At 41.6% G+C, this 20,852-nt stretch overlaps 1 protein-coding gene across 1 annotated transcript in view; it reads right to left on the bottom strand.

Annotated features, from left to right (window-relative positions):
• The window catches only part of DPP6 (dipeptidyl peptidase like 6), a 681,409-nt gene that overhangs the window by 341,142 nt on the left and 319,415 nt on the right, over window positions 1-20,852 (bottom strand). The window contains exon 2 of the mRNA XM_035029860.1: window positions 14,245-14,359. Coding sequence (XP_034885751.1) covers window positions 14,245-14,359 — 115 coding nt within the window. The remainder of the gene's footprint in view (window positions 1-14,244; window positions 14,360-20,852) is intronic.

The following is a 20,852-nucleotide window of genomic DNA, read 5'->3' as shown; positions in this document are numbered from 1 at the left end:
TGTCCATGAGGACAGGTGTTTGGGATTGAGTTGCACCCCTCTCCCATTCATATGCTGAAGCCCTAACCCCCAGTGTGACTGTATTTGGAGATACAGCCCTAAAGGAGGTAATTAAAGTTAGATGGGACCATAAAGGTGGGGTTCTATTCCAACAGAACCGGTGTCCTTGTAGGGAAAGAGGAAGAGACACTCTCTCTCTAAGCACGGAGACAAAAAGCAATGTGAGATACAGCAAGAAGGGGCTGTTTGCAAGCCAGAGAGAGAGGTCTCACTAGAAACCAATCCTGCTGGTGTTTGATCTTGGGCTTAAAGCCTCGAGAACTATGAGAAAATAAATTTCTGTTGTGTAAGCCACTCAGTGTGGGTATTTTATCATGCCAGCCTGAGCCCACTAATACAACTGGTATTTTTAAAATTTCAATTTCCAACTTTCTGTTGCTAGCCCATAAAACACAGCATTTGCATATAGATCTTGTATTCTGCAACCTTTCTAAATGTACCCCTATGTTTGATTAGCACATTCTACATAGGCATTCATTTTGTCCTCAATAAGGATGGTTTTACTTGTTCATTTCAAGTAGAAATAATCCATTAGAATTGCTAAGAAAACTGGTTTGTTTAAGAAAGTCAAGGTCCAAGTAGCAATAAGGTTAAGTCATAGCTACTAATGGATTTGAAGAAATGAGAGTCCACTTGGCCTGAATGCCTCAACTTTTTTTTTTTAAATCAACTTATTATTTGGTGGGAGATTTTATTAAAGTGAGAAAAGAGGCTGCAAATATTACCAAAGCTGCAAGGAAGAACGGAAGGTGCTGGGCCAGCTGGGGAGGAGGTTCCCCAGATTAGCCAGGGAGGGGTCAATACATACCACTTAAGGTTGGAGGACCAAGAAATGTATACATAAAGACATTTGCATTTAAAGTTATGAAAGAAATCTATAAAGGACTTAAAAATAACTTCAAAGGTTTCATAACAGAGTGAAGAAAGGAAGTGGGAGGAATTATAAGTGAGCAGCATTCTTCACTTTGATAGGAGTCGTCTGTGAATATTGGTAGATAAGCATAATACTAAGAATCTCAGAAAGAAACACCAGAAAAACTAACATCAGAATTGGTGAAATGTAATGAATGATTTCTAGAGACTGGCTGTAGAATTGATAGTATTAAAAAAAAAAGTACTATTATTTTGATTTTGGTTGTTCATTTAATAGCTTTTTCACTATTTTTTTTTTGTTTATACATACTCCATCATTAATAAAGTCATATTCTGATCCTAGCACATACTCACACCTGAATCTAGTATCTGAGCTGGAATGTGTCTTCAGGATGCACCAACACCACGGTCAGCTAGCTAATTTAATCTTCCCAGCTGATGGCACAGTTGTTATGTGGACAAAGGTGTGTGGTGCTCCCCACAGAAAAATCGTGGCTGCCAGGGGTGCCTCATTGATCCCCAAGTGCCCACCTCCCAGTGGCAAATACCATACACACATTTTAAGGGAGATTTAGTTTTAGGAATTGTCATCATTTGCCCCACAAAATGTACATTTTTTTTACCTGAATTTTATTTGCCTTGTTGATTGATCTGTATTTAATTTGGTTATTTCTGTTAATTTCATATGAATTGTAAATGGAACTTACTTCTGTTTCACGCGTGTAAGTAAAATCATAAAAATAAATTAAGTCAAGGCAGGGGATGGGTCTTGTCCTTTCCTCTCAACATTTTATTTATTTTTTAGAATTTAATTTAATTTTATTATGTTATGTTAGTCACCATACAGTTCATCATTAGTTTTTGATGTAGTGATCCACGATCCATTGTTTTCATATAACACCCAGTGCTCCATGCAATACGTGCCCTCCTTAATACCCATCACCGGGCTAACCCACCCCCCATCCCCCTCCCCTCTAGAACCCTCAGTTTGTTTCTCAGAGTCCATAGTCTCTCATGGTTCATCTCTCCCTCCGATTTTCCCCCTTCAGTTTTCCCTTCCTTCTCCTAATGTCCTCCATGCTATTCCTTATGTTCCACATATAAGTGAAACCATATGATAATTGACTTTCTCGCTTGACTTATTTCACTTAGCATAATCTCCTCCAGTCCCATCCTCTCAACATTTTAAAAACACCAATAGATATCTGGATGTGAATACATTGCAGTTCCTTCTCTGGCAGCAGAGATGATAAAGAACCAAATTCTGAAGCCGAGAGGAGTCCTCCAGAGAGGTGGGGAGGCCGGCATGGCCTCTCCTGTGAGCAGGTGGGTGGGGGGAGGGCGGCGTGTCCAGCGCACCCCTTTCTAGCCCTTACCCTCCACAGCGCCTATAAGAGCTGTAGGGGAGCCTCTCTTCTTCGTCCCTGCTGTGGCTGTGGGTGCACCCTGCCTCATGGCTGCATCACTACGACCTCTGTCTCCCTGGCCACGTTGCCTTCTCCCCTTTGTCTCTGTCAGATCTCTCTCTGCCTCCTTCTTATAAAGATACACGTGGTTGCATTTAGGATCCATGGATAAAGCAGGAAAACCCCCCATGTCAGGTGCTTAATGTAACCACCTCTGCAACAACCCCTTTTTGCCATATAAAGTGACATTCCCAGGTTCCAGGGATTAGAACATGGAACCTTTGGGGAGTCATCCTCTCACCCAGCAGATCCCTCAAGACCTTTTCTCCATTTCCCACTAACCCACTACTTTATTTATTTATTTTTAAAGATTTTATTTATTTTTTGAGAGAGAGAGACAGCAAGAGAGGGAACACAAGCAGGGGGAGTGGGAGAGGAAGAACAGGCTTCCCGCTGAGCAGGGAGCCTGATGTGGGACTCGATCCCAGGACCCTGGGATCATGACCTGAGCCGAAGGCAGATGCTTAACGACTGAGCCACCCAGGCGCCCCTAACCCACTACTTTAGAAGGCATCCTCTGAAAACACAATAATCATACATTTACTGAATTAAAAAAAAAAAAAGACAAAAAAGAACCTGGATAAGGATAAAGCAAGGGAGGAAAGACTGATAAATCCGAGGTTCTGTAAATTATCTCTTAACCCAGTTCTGCTCATGTTCAGACCTCACATAAAAGCACAGAGTTAATTTAGAAATAATCTGGAATTTGAGGAATAGTCAACAGCTATCTGAGGAAGTGCATATATGTGCTGTTTTTGCTGAAGGAATAACTGGTTGTTCCCGCAGGGTTCAAGGTAAGACTTCTGCCTCATAGGGAAGGTGGACCGTTGCAGCCTGCAACTGAATCCTCCTTGGTGCTTTGACCTGCCTAGTTCATTGTGGGCGACTTCTCTCCACTTCTCTGATCTTACTGTATCATCTGTTTCTGTGTTCCTGACCCAGACCTGGTAACTCGCCTTAAAACTCCTCAATTGCTGCCTTTGGTTCCTGACTGGCTAGAGTCTTCCCTAAAATAGCAACTACTAGACTGGCTGCTCCTTGTAACAGATGGTCCTCAAGGCTCCCCAAATTCCCTTGAACTTTACCAAGAGGCTTTCATCCAAACCAGGCAACAGACTAAAGAAAGCAAGAGTGCCAGGATAAGATTTATCCTTTTCATGGTTTATATACAACTATGCCTTTAAAATAGGATGCAAAATGTAGCAATGCTTTGAAAAGTGCCCCTTTATGGATAAGTATGTAGGCACGTTTCCCTTAGCTTAGATTCTTAATGCAAGCATGAATAATAATCCACTGCCGTCCTTCAAATAAATGGCTCTTCAGTGTAAGAATTCAATAAATAAGCAAGATGCACCTCACAACCCTAGAACTAATGATGAAAAGTCAAAATAGAGATTGTTAAGATTCTCCTAGGGACCCACTTCTTAGGACTTCAGAAGTTTGCAACTAACTATAAGGTTAGCAGCAGTGTAAATTCTTTCTTTTATGAGAATCTGTCAGAACTCCCTCTTTTCAGATATGCTTCAATTTAAGGAATGGTGCAAACTCACTGTTCAAGTTCAAGGGATGAAGACTGCATTCATAAAATATTTCATAAGTCAAGGAGTCTTGTTGTGGCAGATAGGAAGCTGCCTCCCTGAGAGCCACTGTACCCTTCCATGTCCGCAGAGGATGATCCTTAGAAATACTGACTTTCTCAACCCCCCTTCCAGCTAAGGGAGGCCATACAATATAGTTGTGGTAAGTAAGCTGTCTCCCGGCTGGCTACAGGAAACGACAGAACTACAGGAGGCAAGTTCTATGGTTTTCCCGTCTTTCCTGGGAGGGTGGGAGATGGGACGTGTGGAGCCAGTGCAACCACTTTGCCAGCATGCCGACGGGAGTGGCGCAGATCTCGGGGCCCCCGCACGCCCACGGGAACTGGGCAGATCTCGGAGCCCCTGAACCATCCTGGGCCTGACCAGGTCCGGACTTCTTTTCTTTCTTTCTCTCTCTCTTTTTTTTTTTAAGTTTAGGGAGGGGCAGAGGGAGAAGGAAAGAGAGAACCTTTTTTTTTTTTCTTTTAAGATTTTTTTATTTATTTGAGAGAGAGAAAGAGTGGGGGGAGGGGCAAAGGGAGAGAGAGACTCCTCAAGCAGACTCCCCACTGAGCATGAAGCCCGACAAGGGCTCTCACAACCCTGAGATCATGACCTGAGCCAAAATCAAGAGTGGGCCACTTAACCAGTTGAGCCACCCTGGTGCCCCTGGACTTCTCATTTTGTGAAACAATGTAACACTTGTGGTTTGAATTACTGTAGTGAGGTGTTCTGTTCGGGACAAAGGTACTCTGATATTGTAACATCTGGGCTTTGGATAAATGCTCAAGCTGATCCCGAACATGGCCGATGGACAGGCTGACCAGGTACGTGAGCGTCCTGAAGTAAATCCAAATGTTTACAAGGACATGTGTGCCCTTCTCCAATGATAGGATGACTTACAGTTTTATCAGATTCTAAAAATGGTTACAACTTATAAACTGTTACAAATGACAGGAACCCTTAGAGGACCATCTCAAACCCAGCGCCCGGCATTCCATACTCTCCCAGTCTGTCACCACCCCATCCCTCCATCCTTAACTCCTGACACTCATTACGTCCCTCCATGGCTTCCTGGCCAGGCACCTTCCATCCAGCCAGTGCTTCAGGCTTATGGTGGCTTGTGGGGGACCTTCCCTCTTGGACTGCCTTCATCTGTCCTGCATCTGTCTTTCAAATTCCTCATCTTCCATAAAACCTTCCACCAATGCTTCCTGTCCTCCCCAGTCTCGCCCATATTCTGGACTGTCATCATAAATATTATCTGCACTATCCCTTTACATAAAGCACTTAGTTTCACTTGGCATTAACAAATTAACTTAATCAGAAACAATAATGACAAGAGTACCAGCAACGGCAGCAAAACCAAGTATCTACTTCATGACTGGAGTAGACACTATTCACCCAATTGGCCAGCTGGGAACAAAGGAATCTAGAAACACAACTAGAGATGCCCAAGTGCAAGTGAACAATACCAGAGACCGATCAAGTAACTTACGTGTCCTGTGATAGGACACTTGGTCATAGTCATATACAGCGGATGAGCTCTGATGAGATCGAGATGAGTTTAATATAGGAAGGAGAACAGAGAAAATGCCTGGAAGACATGGCCAAATCACCTATTTCTACAAGAAACCATAATAAGCAGTAAGGTTATGTTACTTGTTATGATATACACATGAGTTTTTAAATTACTGTTAAGCTACTTTCCAACGGTCAGAGAGATTATGCATAGACTATACAGAGATTAAAAATGGGGCCTCAAAACAACTTAAAATACTATAATAAATCTCACAAACATTATATTGAACAAAAGAAGCAGTTGTAAAAGAATACATACTACATGATTATAGTAATACTATAAATGCAAGAAGTATAAAAGCATGCAAAACTATCTATGATGTTAGAAATTAGGGGACCTTTGGGGGGATTAGTGATGAGAAAGCATGGGAGGGGTATTCTGGGATGCTGGTTGAATTTCATGTTTTGATCTGGGTACTGGTTATAGGAACCTGTTCAGTTTAAAAATTCATTAAGCAATATAACATTGTATGTGTATTTTAAATAAATGTTTAAAAATCAGTTGTTCCAGAATTTTTAAAAGATGAGCTTCAAACAATGAGATATCACTCCACACCTATGAGAATGGCCAAAACCCAGAATACTGCCGACACAGAATGCTGGCAAGGTTGTGGAGCCACTGGAACTCTCGTTCATTCCTGGTGGGGATGCAGAATGGGGCAACCAGATTGGAAGACAGCTGGGCAGTCTCTTACAAAACAAAATACACTTGTAGCATGTATTTCAGTAATCACACTCTTTAGTATTTACCCAAAGAAGTTGAAAATTATGACTACATAGAAACCTGCACGTGAATGTTTACAGCAGCTTTGTTCATAATTGCCAATTCTTGGAAGCAAGCAAAATGTCCTTCAGTGGGTGAATGGATAAACAAAGTGTGGTCCATCCAGACAATGGAATACCATTCAGCACTAAAAAGAAATGAGCTGTCAAGCCATGAAAAGGCAGAACCTTAAAAGCCTATAAGTGAAAGAAGGCTCCATACTGTATGGTTCCAACTGTATGACATTCTGGAAAAGGCACGACTGCAGAGACAGTAAAAACTTCTCTGCCAGGGGTTATGGGGGAGGGAGGGATGAACAGACAAACCACAGAGGGTTCTTAGGGCAGTGAAGCTCTTCTGGAGGATACTGTAATGGCGGATGGTGCCATCACATATTTGTCCAGGCCCATGGCATGCACAACACCAAGAGTGCACCTTTTTTAAAAAAAGATTTGTTTATTCTAGAGAGAGTGAGAGTGCGGGGTGGGAGGGGCCAAGGGAGAGGGAGAGAGAAACTTAAGCAGACTCCACACTGAGCATGGAGCCTGACATGGGGATTAATTCCATGACCGTGAAATCAAGACTTGAACCAAAACCAAGACTCAGACTCTTAACTGACAGCGACATCCAAGCATCCCACCAAGAGTGCACCTTAATGTAAACTATGAATTTTGAGTGATAATGATGGGTCAGTGAAGGTTCATCCATGGTAAAAAATGTGCCACTCTGGTGGGGATTGATAACGGGGGAGGCTGTGCGTGCCTGGGGGCAGGGGGTGTCTGGGAAAACTCTGTGCCTGCCTCTCAGTTTTGCTGTGAATCCAAAACTGCCCTAAAAAAAAACAGTCTACTTAAAAAAAAAATCGATGGAAATTTTATTACAGAACTTCCTTTGTTAACTAGCAGTCACACCTCTGAAGTGGAGGGATTCTCTCAAATGTAATTTTAATATAGCTTTTTTCCACACAAACCCATTTCATCTTATTTTGACTCTGGTGTCTATTCAGAACACTTGATTAAGTATCTGACTTGCTCGTACTTACTCTCTCCTATAGGAGAATCCAATTTATGAGCCGTGATGGCCAATTTGCTAGATTTCACTCCCTCTCAGTAAAGCCTATCGGGTTCAATTGAAAATTAAAAAAAGGTAAGCTGAGAGTTAGCAAAGCAGTTACAGACATTGGACCTAAACCAGTGATGAAATTTCAACTCCATAAAAATAATCTCTATGCTCTGTTCCCACCCAAAAGACTCACGAGTCTTATGTTCTGATAACCTCTGTGTGGCCTTAGCCCAAAGTCTACTATCACTGTGATTTTCAAATGTCCAAGCCTTTTTGGTTACACACCACCTCTAAGTGTTCTAGTGTTTTCCATCAGAAATTGTTGTCCATCTTCCCTAATGTGAAAATCCATAAGGTCAACTGTCAGGGCTGTTTTAATGCAAATGGGATTCTGCTGGATTTTTCAGCTCCTACGACATTAATGGTGGCACTGGAGAATGTCAGAGTCCTTTCCATCAGAATGCAAGAACTGTAGCTGCCCAAAAGGGCATAGGCTGTGTCTGACCTGGCATAAGCACATATTTAATATCTGAAAATAAAAAAGGTAACTTTGAGTCTATTACACCAAAGAGAAATTTAGAAAAGAGCATAGACTAACAAGGGGGAAATGAATGACAAAATTGAAAAGGACACATTCTCATTTGGCTAGTCCCTTTGGCAATAAGATTGCCTTAAACACTTTTAATTTGATCTTTAAAACATAAATTGTGCACAACTGGGGGTAATTAGACGGCACTACAGAACAAGGTACTTGTCATTCAGAATGATTACCATGAGCCCCTTAAAGATCTTGGGTACCAACAGGGTCTCCATGTGATTCTTCCTACCAAGCTGGAAAGGGGACTCATGTGAATGATGTGGATGGAATTAGAGGGTATTATGCTAAGTGAAATATGTCAGTCAGAGAAAGACAAATACCACATGATCTCACTCATATGTGGAATTTAAGAAACAAAACAGAGGATCATAGGGGAAGAGAGAAAAAAATAAAACAAGACAAAACCAGAGAGGGAGACAAACCCTAAGAGACTCTAATCACAGAAACAAACTAAGGGTTGCTGGAGGGAGGGGGACAGGGGATGGGGTAACTGGGTGATGGGCATTAAGGAGGGCACATGATGGAATGAGCACTGGGTGTTATATAAGACTGAAGAATCACTGAACTCTACCTCTGAAACCAATAATACATTATATGTTAATTAACTGAATTTAGATTTTAAGAAAAATACTTACTACAATTTCTAAGTAAGTCTATCAAAATGGAGGCAAGACTGGGTGCAAAGGCATGCAGGCCAGCACAGAAACTTGCAGGGTGTTGTCGTCACTAGGATTCTCCTCTCCTTAAGGCTGCTCTTCGTCTCTCACCCAGTGGAAGCCACTGTGGCCCTTAGTGGTGCTCACAGTCTTTAGGTCAGTGACTCAGTGACAGGCAGCACTCAACAGGGCTTACCCAAGCCCTGCCTAAGACTCCTCTTCTGTTTTTGCTTCCTGATCACACGTCTGCGAAATTCTCCTCATGCTTGTTCCTTCCGTCTTTTTCAACCAACGCTAAGCTCTCAGGAAGAGCATTTGTGTCTCCTTTTCTCACATTGCACCCAACACGAGCTCAATGCTCTCAGCCCCCAAGAGGGGAGCATTTATGTTTGACCAATGAGTACGTCCTATTGGTTGAGGTGAGGATGCTCTATAGGTTCGTAAATTTGAGAAAGCTCTGAAGCCAGGGGCAGGTTGAGCGATTGGACATTCTCTTCTGCCTGACCGAATTTTGATTGCCAAACAAAAGCCAGTGCTGCACCCCAGGATGGCGGATGCAGAAAGCCCGCAGTGGGAGGGACGGCAGTCCCTTTGCTACTGAACAGGCATGGCTGAGCGTCCTAACCTAGGACACAGACTCCCTGAGTGGCACAACTTGCAAAACAAAATACTAGCCACGGAAGCCCAACGGAGCCCAAGGGTTAGGCAAGGCTCAGCCACATTTTTATTTTGACAGAAGAATAAAAGAAATTCTGCTCTTCAAAGCCTCTCCTGGAATTCAGGGAGGCACCCCAGCCCCACCACCAGCAGATGCCTCCTGCCCATTGTTGTTGCCCCTGACAACTGGCCGCCAGCATTCGAAGAGGTAATGGTTACAATGACGATATTCTCTATTGCAGGAGGCACACTGCGCATGAGAGCTGAATGTAAATGACTCGCAGGGTTAGCGGCTGCATTTGAGAGAGTGGGACACGCTTCCCTACACAGTGGAGAAGACCGAGGGACAGCTCTCTGTGGGTGTTGCATGGGCACAAGGAGGGAAGGCTTCCGGACTGGTTCAAAATTTATTCCGCAAGAACATTTACCACCCAGCCTTGCTACTGGACCACTGGGGAGAAAGGAGCTGCCGGGGGGGGGGGGGGGGGGGGGGGGCGGTGCCCTTTTATTTCACACTGAAGTGATGAATGCAGGCACCCTAGGACTTGGGGTGACATGGACACTCATGTGTGCCTTGGGGGGGCAGCAGCAACTGCAAAGTACTTAAAACACTGTTCTTTCTAAGCCCCCTCTCCAGTGCTGGACAACCACAGAATCAACTGTTCAATAATCACTTTCTCGTATAAAGCAGAGTTCTGTTCAAAGAAAAGCAATGGTAGGGACATGTACTCCGTGAATCCTGAGGAAGACCTGATTTCCTCCATGTTAATTAAAAGTACATGGTTGCTGACATCGCCAGCTAAGGTGAATCATCGTCAGCCAATCACAAAATAAAACAAGTATTTGTCTTTACTAACCCTCCCCCTACTCAGATTTCAATGGCTGAATCCATTTTTTCCATGATCAGTCAGATGCACCGTACTGAATCCTGAGTCCAGGTGCCCCAGGCAACTCAGGTATGCTCATAAAGCATACTCAGGGAGAGAGAGCAACATTCTCTTTTTCATAATTGCTACTGAAACCTCTTCAACATTAGGCAAGTTTTTATGGTACTTTAGTATGTAAGTATGGCCAGATTACCCCATGTTTTTTTATAATGTTTCCACTATCATGTAAACTAACAGTTCAAGTGAGATGAAATTGATTTACTATGAAGTTTCACTTTTTAATATGTACAATTCAGTAGTTCTTGATGTATTAACAGAGTTGTGAATCCATCACCACTATCAAATTCCAAATATCTTCATCACTCCCAAAAGAAATCTTATTTTGATGCATCCATGTAGGCTTATCAGTTGTATCAAACATACCACTCAGTGGGGATGTTGATAACCAGGGAGGTTATACGTTGTGTGGGGACAGACGGTATATGGGAAATCTCTGTGACTTCCTCTCAATTTTTCTGTGAATCTAAAGCTTCTCTAAAAATACATCATTTTTTAAAAAAGGAAATAAATCTCATATCTATTAGCAGTCACTTCTCACTGTCCCCACATCTAGCCCCAAGCAACCACTGATGTACCTCTATCTCTGTGGATTTGCCCATTCTGGGATAATACACTATGTGGCCTTTTGGGTCTAACTTCCTTCACTTAGCATAATATCTTCTATCTTTTTGGCTCTTATCAATAATGATCCTATGGACATCCATATGGAAGCTTCTGTATGAACATATGTTTTCAATTTTGGGGGGTATATACCTGGGAGTGGAATGACTCGGTCATATGCTAACTCTATGTTTACTTTTTGAGGAACTACTGAACAGTTTTCCACAGAGTCTACACAATTTTACATTCCTACTAGTAATGTTTGAAGTTCCCCATTTTTCCACATCCTTACCAATACCTGTTATTTTCCTTTTTTTTTTTTCCTTTTTATAGCCATCCTAGTGGGTATGAAGTGGTATACTGTGAGTATGATTGGCATTTCCTTAATGACTAATGATGTTGAACATCTTTTTTTAATGCTTATTGGCCATTTATATTTCTTTGGATAAGTGTTTTTTAAATTCTTTGGTTGTTTTTAATTACATTATTTCTCTGTTTTGAGTTATAATAATTCTTTATACAATCTGGACACTTGACCTCTACAGAACATATATCTTGCAAATATTTTCTCACATTCTATGGGTTGTCTTTTCACTTTCTTGATAGTGTCCACTGATGCACAAACATTTTTAAGTTCGATGAAGTCCAATTTATCTATTTTTTCTTTGGTTGCTTATGCTTCTGGTGTCATATCTAAGAAACTGTTGCCTAATTCAAGGTCATAAATATATGCTCCTAAGTTTTCTTCAAGAATTTTGTAGTTTTAGCTCTTTTATTAGGTTGTTGATCAACACTGAGGTGATTTTTGTATACAGTGTGAGGTAGGGCTCCAACTTTGCTCTTTTGCATGTGGATATTCAGTTGGGCAAGCGCTATTTGTTGAAAAGACTATGCTTTCCCCATCGAAAGATCGTGGCACCTTTGTCAAAAATCAATTGGCCATAGATGTATGGGTTTATTTCTGAACCCTCAGTTCTATTCCGTTAATCTATAGGTCTATACTTATGCTAATACCATCATTACTGTAGCTTTAGAGTAAGTTTTAAAATCAGGAAGTATAAGCACTTTAACCATTCTTTCTCAAGGTCGTTTTGGTTGTTCTGAGTCCCTTGTATTTTCATATGAATTTTAGAATCAGCTTGCTTATTTCTCCAATAAAGGAAATTGGGATTTTTATAAAGATTGGATTGAGTCTATAAATGTATTTGGGAAGTATTGCTATATTACCAATATTAGATCTTCCAATCCATAAACACAGAGTATCTTTTCATTTACTTAGGTCTTCTTTAATTTCTTTCAATTATGTTTTATGATTTTTCAGTGCACAAGTTTGTATATCTTCTGTTAAATTATTCCTAAGTACTTTATTATTTTCAAAACTATTGCAGGTAGAATCACTTTCTTTCTTTTTTTTTTAAAGATTTTATTTATTTATTTGAGAGAGAGAGAATGAGAGAGAGCAAGCACATGAGAGGGGGGAGGGTCAGAGGGAGAAGCAGACTCCCTGCCGAACAGGGAGCCTGATGCGGGACTCGATCCAAGGACTCCAGGATCATGACCTGAGCCGAAGGCAGTCGCTTAACCAACTGAGCCACCTAGGCGCCCCAAGAATCACTTTCTTAATTTAATTTTTAGATTGTTCATTGCTAATGTATGGGAATACAAATGATTTCTGTATATTGATCTTGTATTATCCAGCCTTGCTGCGTTTGCGTGTGTGTGTGTGTGTGTGTGTATTCCTTAAGATTTTCTATATACAAGTTCATGTCATCTGAGAATAGAAATCATTTACTTTTTTCCTATCTGTATTTTTTTCCCTTGCATATCCTTGGCTAGAATCTCTAATAGAATGTTAAATAGATATGGGGAGACTGAGCATCCTTGTCTGTTCCTGATCTTAGGGAAATGCTTTCAACCTTTCACCATTAAGTACGATATTAGTTGTGGGTTTTTCATACATGCTCTTTATCAGGTTGAGGAAATTTCTACTAGCTTGTTGAATATTTTGTTATGAAAAGATTTTGGACTTTACAAATGTCAGCTCTGTGGGTTCCTTCCCTCCCTTTATTCTATTAATATGTATGTATTACATTGATTTTCATACATTAAATCAAATTTATTTTCCTGGGATAAATCACATTTGGTTAAGGTGTATAAGCCTTTTTATATGTTGCTGGATTCAGTTTGCTTGCATTTTGTTGAGATTTTTACATCTATATTCATAAGGGATTTTTTTAAATAAAGATTTTATTTATTTATTTGACAGAGAGAGACACAGCGAGAGAGGGAACACAAGCAGGGGGAGTGAGAGAGGGAAAAGCAGACTCCCCGCTGAGCAGGGAGCCCGATGTGGGGCTCGATCCCAGGACCCTGGGATCATGACCTGAGCCGAAGGCAGACGCTTAACGACTGAGCCACCCAGGCGCCCCCATAAGGGATACTGATTATAGTTTTCATTTCTTGTGATACCTTTATCTAGTTTTGGTTTAAGGGTACAGATTACTCTTTTTGTCACTGAAGTTTTGGAATCATTTAAAAGTACATCATCATTTACTGGCCCTTTTTCTAAAAATGTAAAATTAATTAATTAATTAATTAATACATTTCAATGTATCTACTTCTTTTGCCATCTTAAGGTCTAATACCTGTGCAGTCTATTTACTGAGGGTTAGAACTGTGGTTTTTTTTTTTTCCAAACAATTAGGAGACAAACATGACAATGAGAATGTGGCCACAGTGGTCTCCTATAACTGCCATGTGGTTGTCTTCCAGGAAAAGTCTTCCTTCTCTCCTTAAGCTCATACTCCACCACAACCTGCCTCACATCTCACCTTCTTCCTGAACTTCCTCACGAAGGACCTCTCTCTCCTCCAAGCTCCCATAGCACTTATTTTTGAAACATTCAAGGTTCAGGTGTATACACATTTTTGCCGTAGGATTTTGCTAAAGATTTTGTGTGTTTTTTCTTCCCTGTGAGATTTCTGACTCTTTCTTATACTTTTATTTCATCAAGTACCTCTGTTCTTATAAAAACAACATACACTGAGTGTGAACTAATTTTTAAAATGCTTCTTTGATACAGTAGCTACAGATTCCATGAGATCCATAGACGTGTCATATTTATAATGCCACTGTCTTAAAGCTCATCAAGCATGAAGAAGTAATTATGAATTTTAATATATGCCAAGTGTTTCTAGTCAACAATAATATAAATGAATTCAAAGCATACAAAATGGATTTTTTTTCATTGGAACATTAATCATTTAACAATATGGCACAATGAGAATTAGAACCTGGGAAAAATAAATTATGTAACAGGTAGTTACTTAGAAAAAAACTGCAAAGCACAGCTAGACACTTTCTCCCACACAGTGACTTGCTTTTCCAAGAATAAATGTAAGTACCTGGAGTCAGCAGTATGACCGAGGTGACAATCAAGGAGCAGATGACCAGGATCACAAGGAGTGCAATCGCTATTCCCTTCCAGTTTCTTTGGGGAGGGTTGCTCCCCACCAGCTCCTAAAAACAACAACAGGAAAGAGAAACCCAGTGAGTGAAGTAAGGAAATAAAATAAAAACCAAATAAATACATTCCATTTGAATCAAAAACCAAGACACGGAAGAGTGAATGAGGCATATTCTCATCCTTGAACTACGAGTAGCTCTTTTTTCCGCCCTTCGGCCTCCTGCTCTCGTCCCTGCAAAACCTGATCTCAAGAAAAAATGTGATAGTATATTATGTTTACAGCTTTGCTGAGAACTGATTGTCTCTTCACTCGGGACACTGGGTTCCACAGCACAGGGCAACTGTGGCGTTTCCCTTCATGACAGCCAACCTCCTAACCCCACTGAGTCAAACCCAAGTATGATTAATATTGCCGGCTCCCAGTCCTCTCTCTTCTTCCTTCTCATTCACATCCACACCATTAACTTCTATTTCAGGGTACCAGATTCAAACATTTATTTAGCACATCCTGCATGCCGAGTATAATTAACCTGGACCCACTGCTCATGATCTTGAGCCCTTTCTCCCTTCTGTAGAACTTCATACAAGACTTCAAGATTGCCCAGGTCTCTTCATTGGGTGATTCACTTATACCTATTCTAGATTTTCGTCCCTCCCGGGAGCTGTGTTTGCACGGTCGCAGGGGTTAGGGATGGGAGGAAGAATCTGGAGACATTGCTAAAGTGTGCTAAAGGTTGGATAAATCTAGGAAATTAATCAGGCATATTGGCTGCTGAAACCAACTTTCAATTCCTTTCAAATCAGGGTGCTCATATAATTTACATTCCAAGCTGGGATCCTTAGAGAGACAAACTGGTTAATATTTATAATTAATAATTAATAAACATAATAGTTTATATTGATAAAAAATATCATCAGTAATACAAGAGCAACTGGCACTCCCCAAGGCAAATAAAGACATATGGTCACACTGCAAATGGTCTACTGCTCCTTCTGCCCATAAACAGAACACAAAACATTCTCTCTTATAGTGCCCATAATTACAACTCATATTGACTCCAACTCAAGATGAAGTAGAATAGAGGGGGCCTCAAAAAGTAGATAATGCAATACCCAAATGCAGCTTCATCCCAAACTCAAAGTTCGTTAGAATGTAGCAAATTTCTGCAAATCGAAATAAAGGTGACATTAAATAGAGGATGGCAAATGGTTAATAACTGCCATGCAAATATTCAATATTGGCTATCTAGATTATCAAATTAAGAGAAATTCTGAGGGCCACTATGCTCTTAGCAAGAAAGGATTTTATTGTTGTTTAAAAATTTCTACCAATCTTATTTGCTATCCAGAATTTATCTATTAAGAAGTGGCTTTTTAGCACTTAAAAATGACAAAAGGTTATACTGAGTTGATCTCATTTCTGAATGGATAGATTTTCCTATGCAAGAAAATCACAGGCCAATAACAAGAAGAAGTAATCAGATTTTGCTGGTTCAGCAGCTTTTCACTTTGCCCAAGTTTATGAAGAAAATTTGAAAATTCACCAAATTTGTGAATAGCATAAATCTTGAAGCAGTATTATTCATATGAACAAGGTAGTACACATAATGTCTCGCAGACCCTAGTGGATCGATCTTTCTTTCTTTCTTTCTTTCTTTGAGAGAGAGAGAGAGTGTGAGTGTGTGAGGGAGGGGAGGGGCAGAGGGAGAGGGAGAGAGAGAATCTTAAGTAGCTCCACACCCAGTATGGAGCCCTATGTGACACGGGGCTCGATCTCACAACTCTGAGATCATGATCTAAGCTGAAATCAAGAGTTAGAGGCTTAACTAACTGAGGACCCAGGCAGCCCCCTAGCGGACATTTCACAAACACGGTTCATATTAAATCCCAGGGTAACAATCAAACCAGAATATTTTAATCTTTAAGACCAAATCTTATTCAAGATACAGAATAATAAAATTAATGTTATTGTCTTCATCAGCTCAAACAATTGGTACCTTTTGAATCTTGTTGTTAATAATAATCTAGAATTCTAAAATCTGTACTAAACATATCTATTAAATACACTGGTCAAAGTTTATATGCATGAAGAAGCCTAAGACTTTTTCTTTGTGTCAATTTCTTGACGAGCTAGTAGTGTAGCTGATTTACTTGTAGAAGTGTACTTGAACCCATGTTGCAGTGACAGAGGTCCTTCTGAGACTCAGTGAGCCTCTTACCAGCCCCAACACATCCACAGTGGGATGTCCAGGTCTAGGCTGGATGGTGTCAGAGTGTCTACCAAGATGACCAGAAGATGGAGATGTTTGCAAAACATGTCACGTTGAAGGAAGAGTTCAGCCTCAAAAGCCAAATACTTAAGAGTCTTCATCCACTTGAACTATCACATGGAAGAGGAGACTTTTTCTGTACAGCTCCAGAAGGTAGAACTGTGTTTCAGTACAACTTCAAAATTCCCAGCCATGAGTATCACCTCACAGTAGAATGAGATGCTTCACCAGGAAGTGTGCAGGATGGTGAACACCTAACAGGGGTCCTGGAGGTCCAATCATCCAGAAAGGAAGGTGGAAATAAATGATCTTAAAAATGTCCAATAGAGTAAAAGTTCTATGAACACATATAGGACGGAAGAGAGAGATACAAAGCTGTGAAGTTGCTATGCAGGGGTGGAAAACAAATGGGAAGCAAGGACTTCTGGAAAGGGGACAAAGACTCCGCCTTCCTCCTGTTCACTGGACTAAGAAAATACTTTGCACAGAAAACCAGTTTGGTATGTATTATTGAATGGGAGAATGTACCCTAAATAACCAAACAGGCATTGACAGCATAGTGTACTCAAGGGAAGTGATCCTGGGTCAATGACACCATGGCTTGCTTGCTTGCTTTTTTAGAGAGAGAGAGAGAGGGAGGGGGACGGGGGAGGAAGAGAGGGAGAGGGAGAGAGAGAGAATCTTAAGCAGACTCCATGCTCAGCAGGGAGCCCAAACGAAGGGCTCAATCTCAGGACCTGAGCCGAAACCAAGAGTCAGATGCTTAACTGACTGAGCCACCCAGGTGCCCCAACATCATTTCTTAAAGACAGATGCACCATATTGCCTTCCAGGCAGCATTCTTACACATTTAAAAAGGGCAATTTTGCCCACATGAAAGCAGACATTCTTTACTAAACTCCATTTTCATTTGCCAAATTTCACATTTCACAGTACAGGTAATTTCTTTTTTAACTGACACAAATACTATTGTTAACAATACTAACAGGAAACAAGTTAGGGAGGAAACAAATCATGAGTAATCTTGCTAATCCAAGAAAATAAAACTTTTCATTTTCCCCATTTTCCTTTCTAGTCATGGTCTATATACACATTCAATTTCTACATGGGTGTAACCAGAGCAAGGAGACTTTCTTTGAGTTAGAATGCAGATAAATATGTGCTTCTCTGAACATCTCATTTGGCTCCCAGATTCAAATGACTTCCTCATCTTAACTTGCAGGAGCTGAATTATTGAAAATTTGAGGAGAGCTGACGCTGCTTCCCATGAAGGACAAGACAAGTTAATAAATTATGCCCTGAAACGCTAAGCTTCAGTAGTGCATTTCTTGGCAGAATTATATATTTTTGCCTAGAATAGTGAAAGTGAGACTGTAAGACATTCCCTGTTCTGTTCAGTACCACAAGCATACCTCAGAGATCCAGTAAAATGGAAGAGCGTGTCTACAATGAACAATTTGGTGTAATGAGGTGATCAAACTTTCATCCATCCATCCATCCATCCATCCATCCATCCATCCATCCATCCATCTATTCATCTATCCACCTATCTGTCCATCCATCTATCCATCCACCTATGCACCCATCCATCCATCCAACACATGTCTATCCAGCACCTTCCCTGCCAACCCTACCCTGAGAACCTTGGGTAGAGCAGTGAACAAAACAGACTGCACTTCTAGCAGCCCAGCAAGCTGAACGGCTTTCGTTTTTCCATATTTCCTTTCTTGTATTCTAGTGCAGGGATGGGGCATAAACAATAAACAGATAAACCCACTAAGAGAAGAAAAAAGCAGGACGAGGGAGTCAAGGGTGGGGGTTGCATCCTGTTTGTATATAAGGAGGTCAGAGAGATTTTCTAATAAAGTGACATTTGAACAGAAACTACAAGAAGTGTAGCTGAGAGGAAGGACGTCAGGCCGCTATGGCCTGAACTGTGTCCCTCCCAAACTCACATGTGGAAGCTCGAACCCACAGTGTGGACAGAGGGCCTCGGGGAGGTAATGAGGGTTACATGAGGTTATGAGGGTGGGGCCCTCAGGACAGGATCAGTGTCTTCACAAGAAGAGACAACAGAGAGCTTGCCTCCTGTCTACACACATGCATCGGGGGAACACCAGTGAGAAGACACAGCAAGAAGGCGCCGTCGGCAACCTAAGGAGGAAGGGCCCATGGGACACTGCAGCCTGCATCTTGGCTGTGGGCTTCCAGTCTCCAGGACTGTGAGAAACAAAGCTCGTGGCTCAGAGGCACATCTCCCACGTTTTGGAAAGCCGTGCCTGGATTCACAGGCGGAGTTCATTATTTTCCCATCTGGACACAACCGTAACACTTTGTAAATGCTTTTCTGTAACATTATTGCACTATTAAATTATGTATTTAATGTCTGTGTCATCATCTGTCTGCAAGCGACTTGATGTGCTGGTGTTCCTGATGTCTTGTATAGAACAAGGGACACCACAGCGCTCCGGGACTGTGGTCCAATCCTCCAGAACGGAAGAATGGACATATGAATGCCTTTATAAGAAGTAACTCTGTTATTTGCTGGCACCTCTGGCAGAAAAGCCATTGTGGATTGATGAGGAAAGCAAAGCATTAATACCAGCCCAACTCCACTGATGATGCCAGAAACAGCAGTCGGTCCTAACAGATGTCATGCAAAGTGACATCTATAGTTGGCAACTGCCTTGTCCTCATGCAATTGCGGCTCACACTTATTCTCAACTCAGGCAAAAAGACAACAAATGAATGAGAAACAAACTCAACCTTTTCCTAGGTTGTTTGGTTGTTTTAAATATAAAATTCATGTTTTCAGAATGTTATCTTAGGAATCTGTAATGAGAGCTTGATATTTTACGTGCCAATTGTACAACTGAAATGGAAGAGATGCAGATTGAAATAATCATTGAAGACCCACAGTGTTCTGTGAATGGATTAACGGGGGGTCACTGTGCATGTCCACCAGGCCCTCCCCGTCTGTGCTCAAACCCGACATGCCTTATCTTGGCCTGAGCTTCCTCTCTCCCACGAGATATCCCTTGCTGACTTTATCACACCTTGTGCCTTATGACAAGGAGTCGAGATTCTCAAGAAAAGTCTGAGGTGATTATTTAGAAATTAGAGAACCTGAAGGCTTCAGGGATGGGACAAAAAAGCAAAGAAGGGGTGGAAGACAAAAGGAATCCAGTGCTTGGGTGTTAGGACCAAATGCAAGTGTGTTTGGAAGTACACTATAATTTATAACATCTATAGAAATGTAAGATACTGCTTTACGATTGATTGCTATTGCTACCAAACAATGCTTCAGTACCATTTGATAGACACTATGGGAAGAACTCAAAAGCACATCAAATTTCTGATACGTTATAAAGAATGTAAATACAGAGAATCCCACTTCCGAGCTCTCAGGAGGGGAAACGGGCATCTTCACCTCTGTTGGGTCCCCACAGTAGGGTGATCCAGGCCACCGCCATGTCATTCCACAGTGAAGCACACATTCCCCACGCAGCAAATACCCACCTTGAGTGTTTCGGGTACACCTCATGGTGTGTTTGTTTTCTGCAAATGTACGTATAGCCATGCACAGCTAACGAAGACGGAAGTGGTCTCACTTCCAGAAGAAGTGAGAGGAGAAGAGGCCTCACTAAGGGCTCTTCCTAAAGGAGCCCCCTACTATGGACGATCAGCATGGGAAGCTGCAGATGCAGGAGCAATCGGGTGGCAGCGGGAGAGCAGGGACTGCAGGGACGGCGAAGGTCCAGCCCTGCCAGCCTTGGTGGGGACAGCTGGTAACTGTGCACTTTATTTCCCTTTGCTAAAGGCGGAAGGGTCAACCAGATGGCCCACTCACCAGGGAGGAAGGAAGTGAATTCAATTATTTTCTTCACAATGGTCCATCTTTGAGCCAATCAATCTCTTCTTCACCCAGGCAGCTTTCAGAAGTACACTAAGATAAGAAGACTCTTTGCAGCTCCCAAAACTGAAAGAGTCCTTCTCTAGACTATCACCAGATCCAAATTTAGGTCATTGATAGTGTAAAAATTTTCCAGAGGATACACACGAAGCAGCAGCTAATATGGCCTCACAATTCCAGCTGGAATTGAAGACACAAGCCAGTGTGCCAGGGGGCGGGACGGAGCCCACCGTCCTGTGAAGCGCTGTATATTCTGAGCAGGGAGAGTCTTCTGCTCCCTGAGATCCTCCTCTCCCCTGAGACTGCTAAATACTCGTGATGCTTTTGCTAATTGTGTGTATCCTAAATACTTGTGATGCTTTC

Source organism: Mirounga leonina, unplaced genomic scaffold (assembly GCF_011800145.1).
Source record: "Mirounga leonina isolate KUSES-001 unplaced genomic scaffold, KU_Mleo_1.0 Mir_321, whole genome shotgun sequence".
NCBI classification, from domain to species: Eukaryota; Metazoa; Chordata; class Mammalia; order Carnivora; family Phocidae; genus Mirounga; species Mirounga leonina.
The sequence above is the reverse complement of the archived record's forward strand: the minus strand, read 5'-3'. Positions and strand labels throughout refer to the sequence as shown.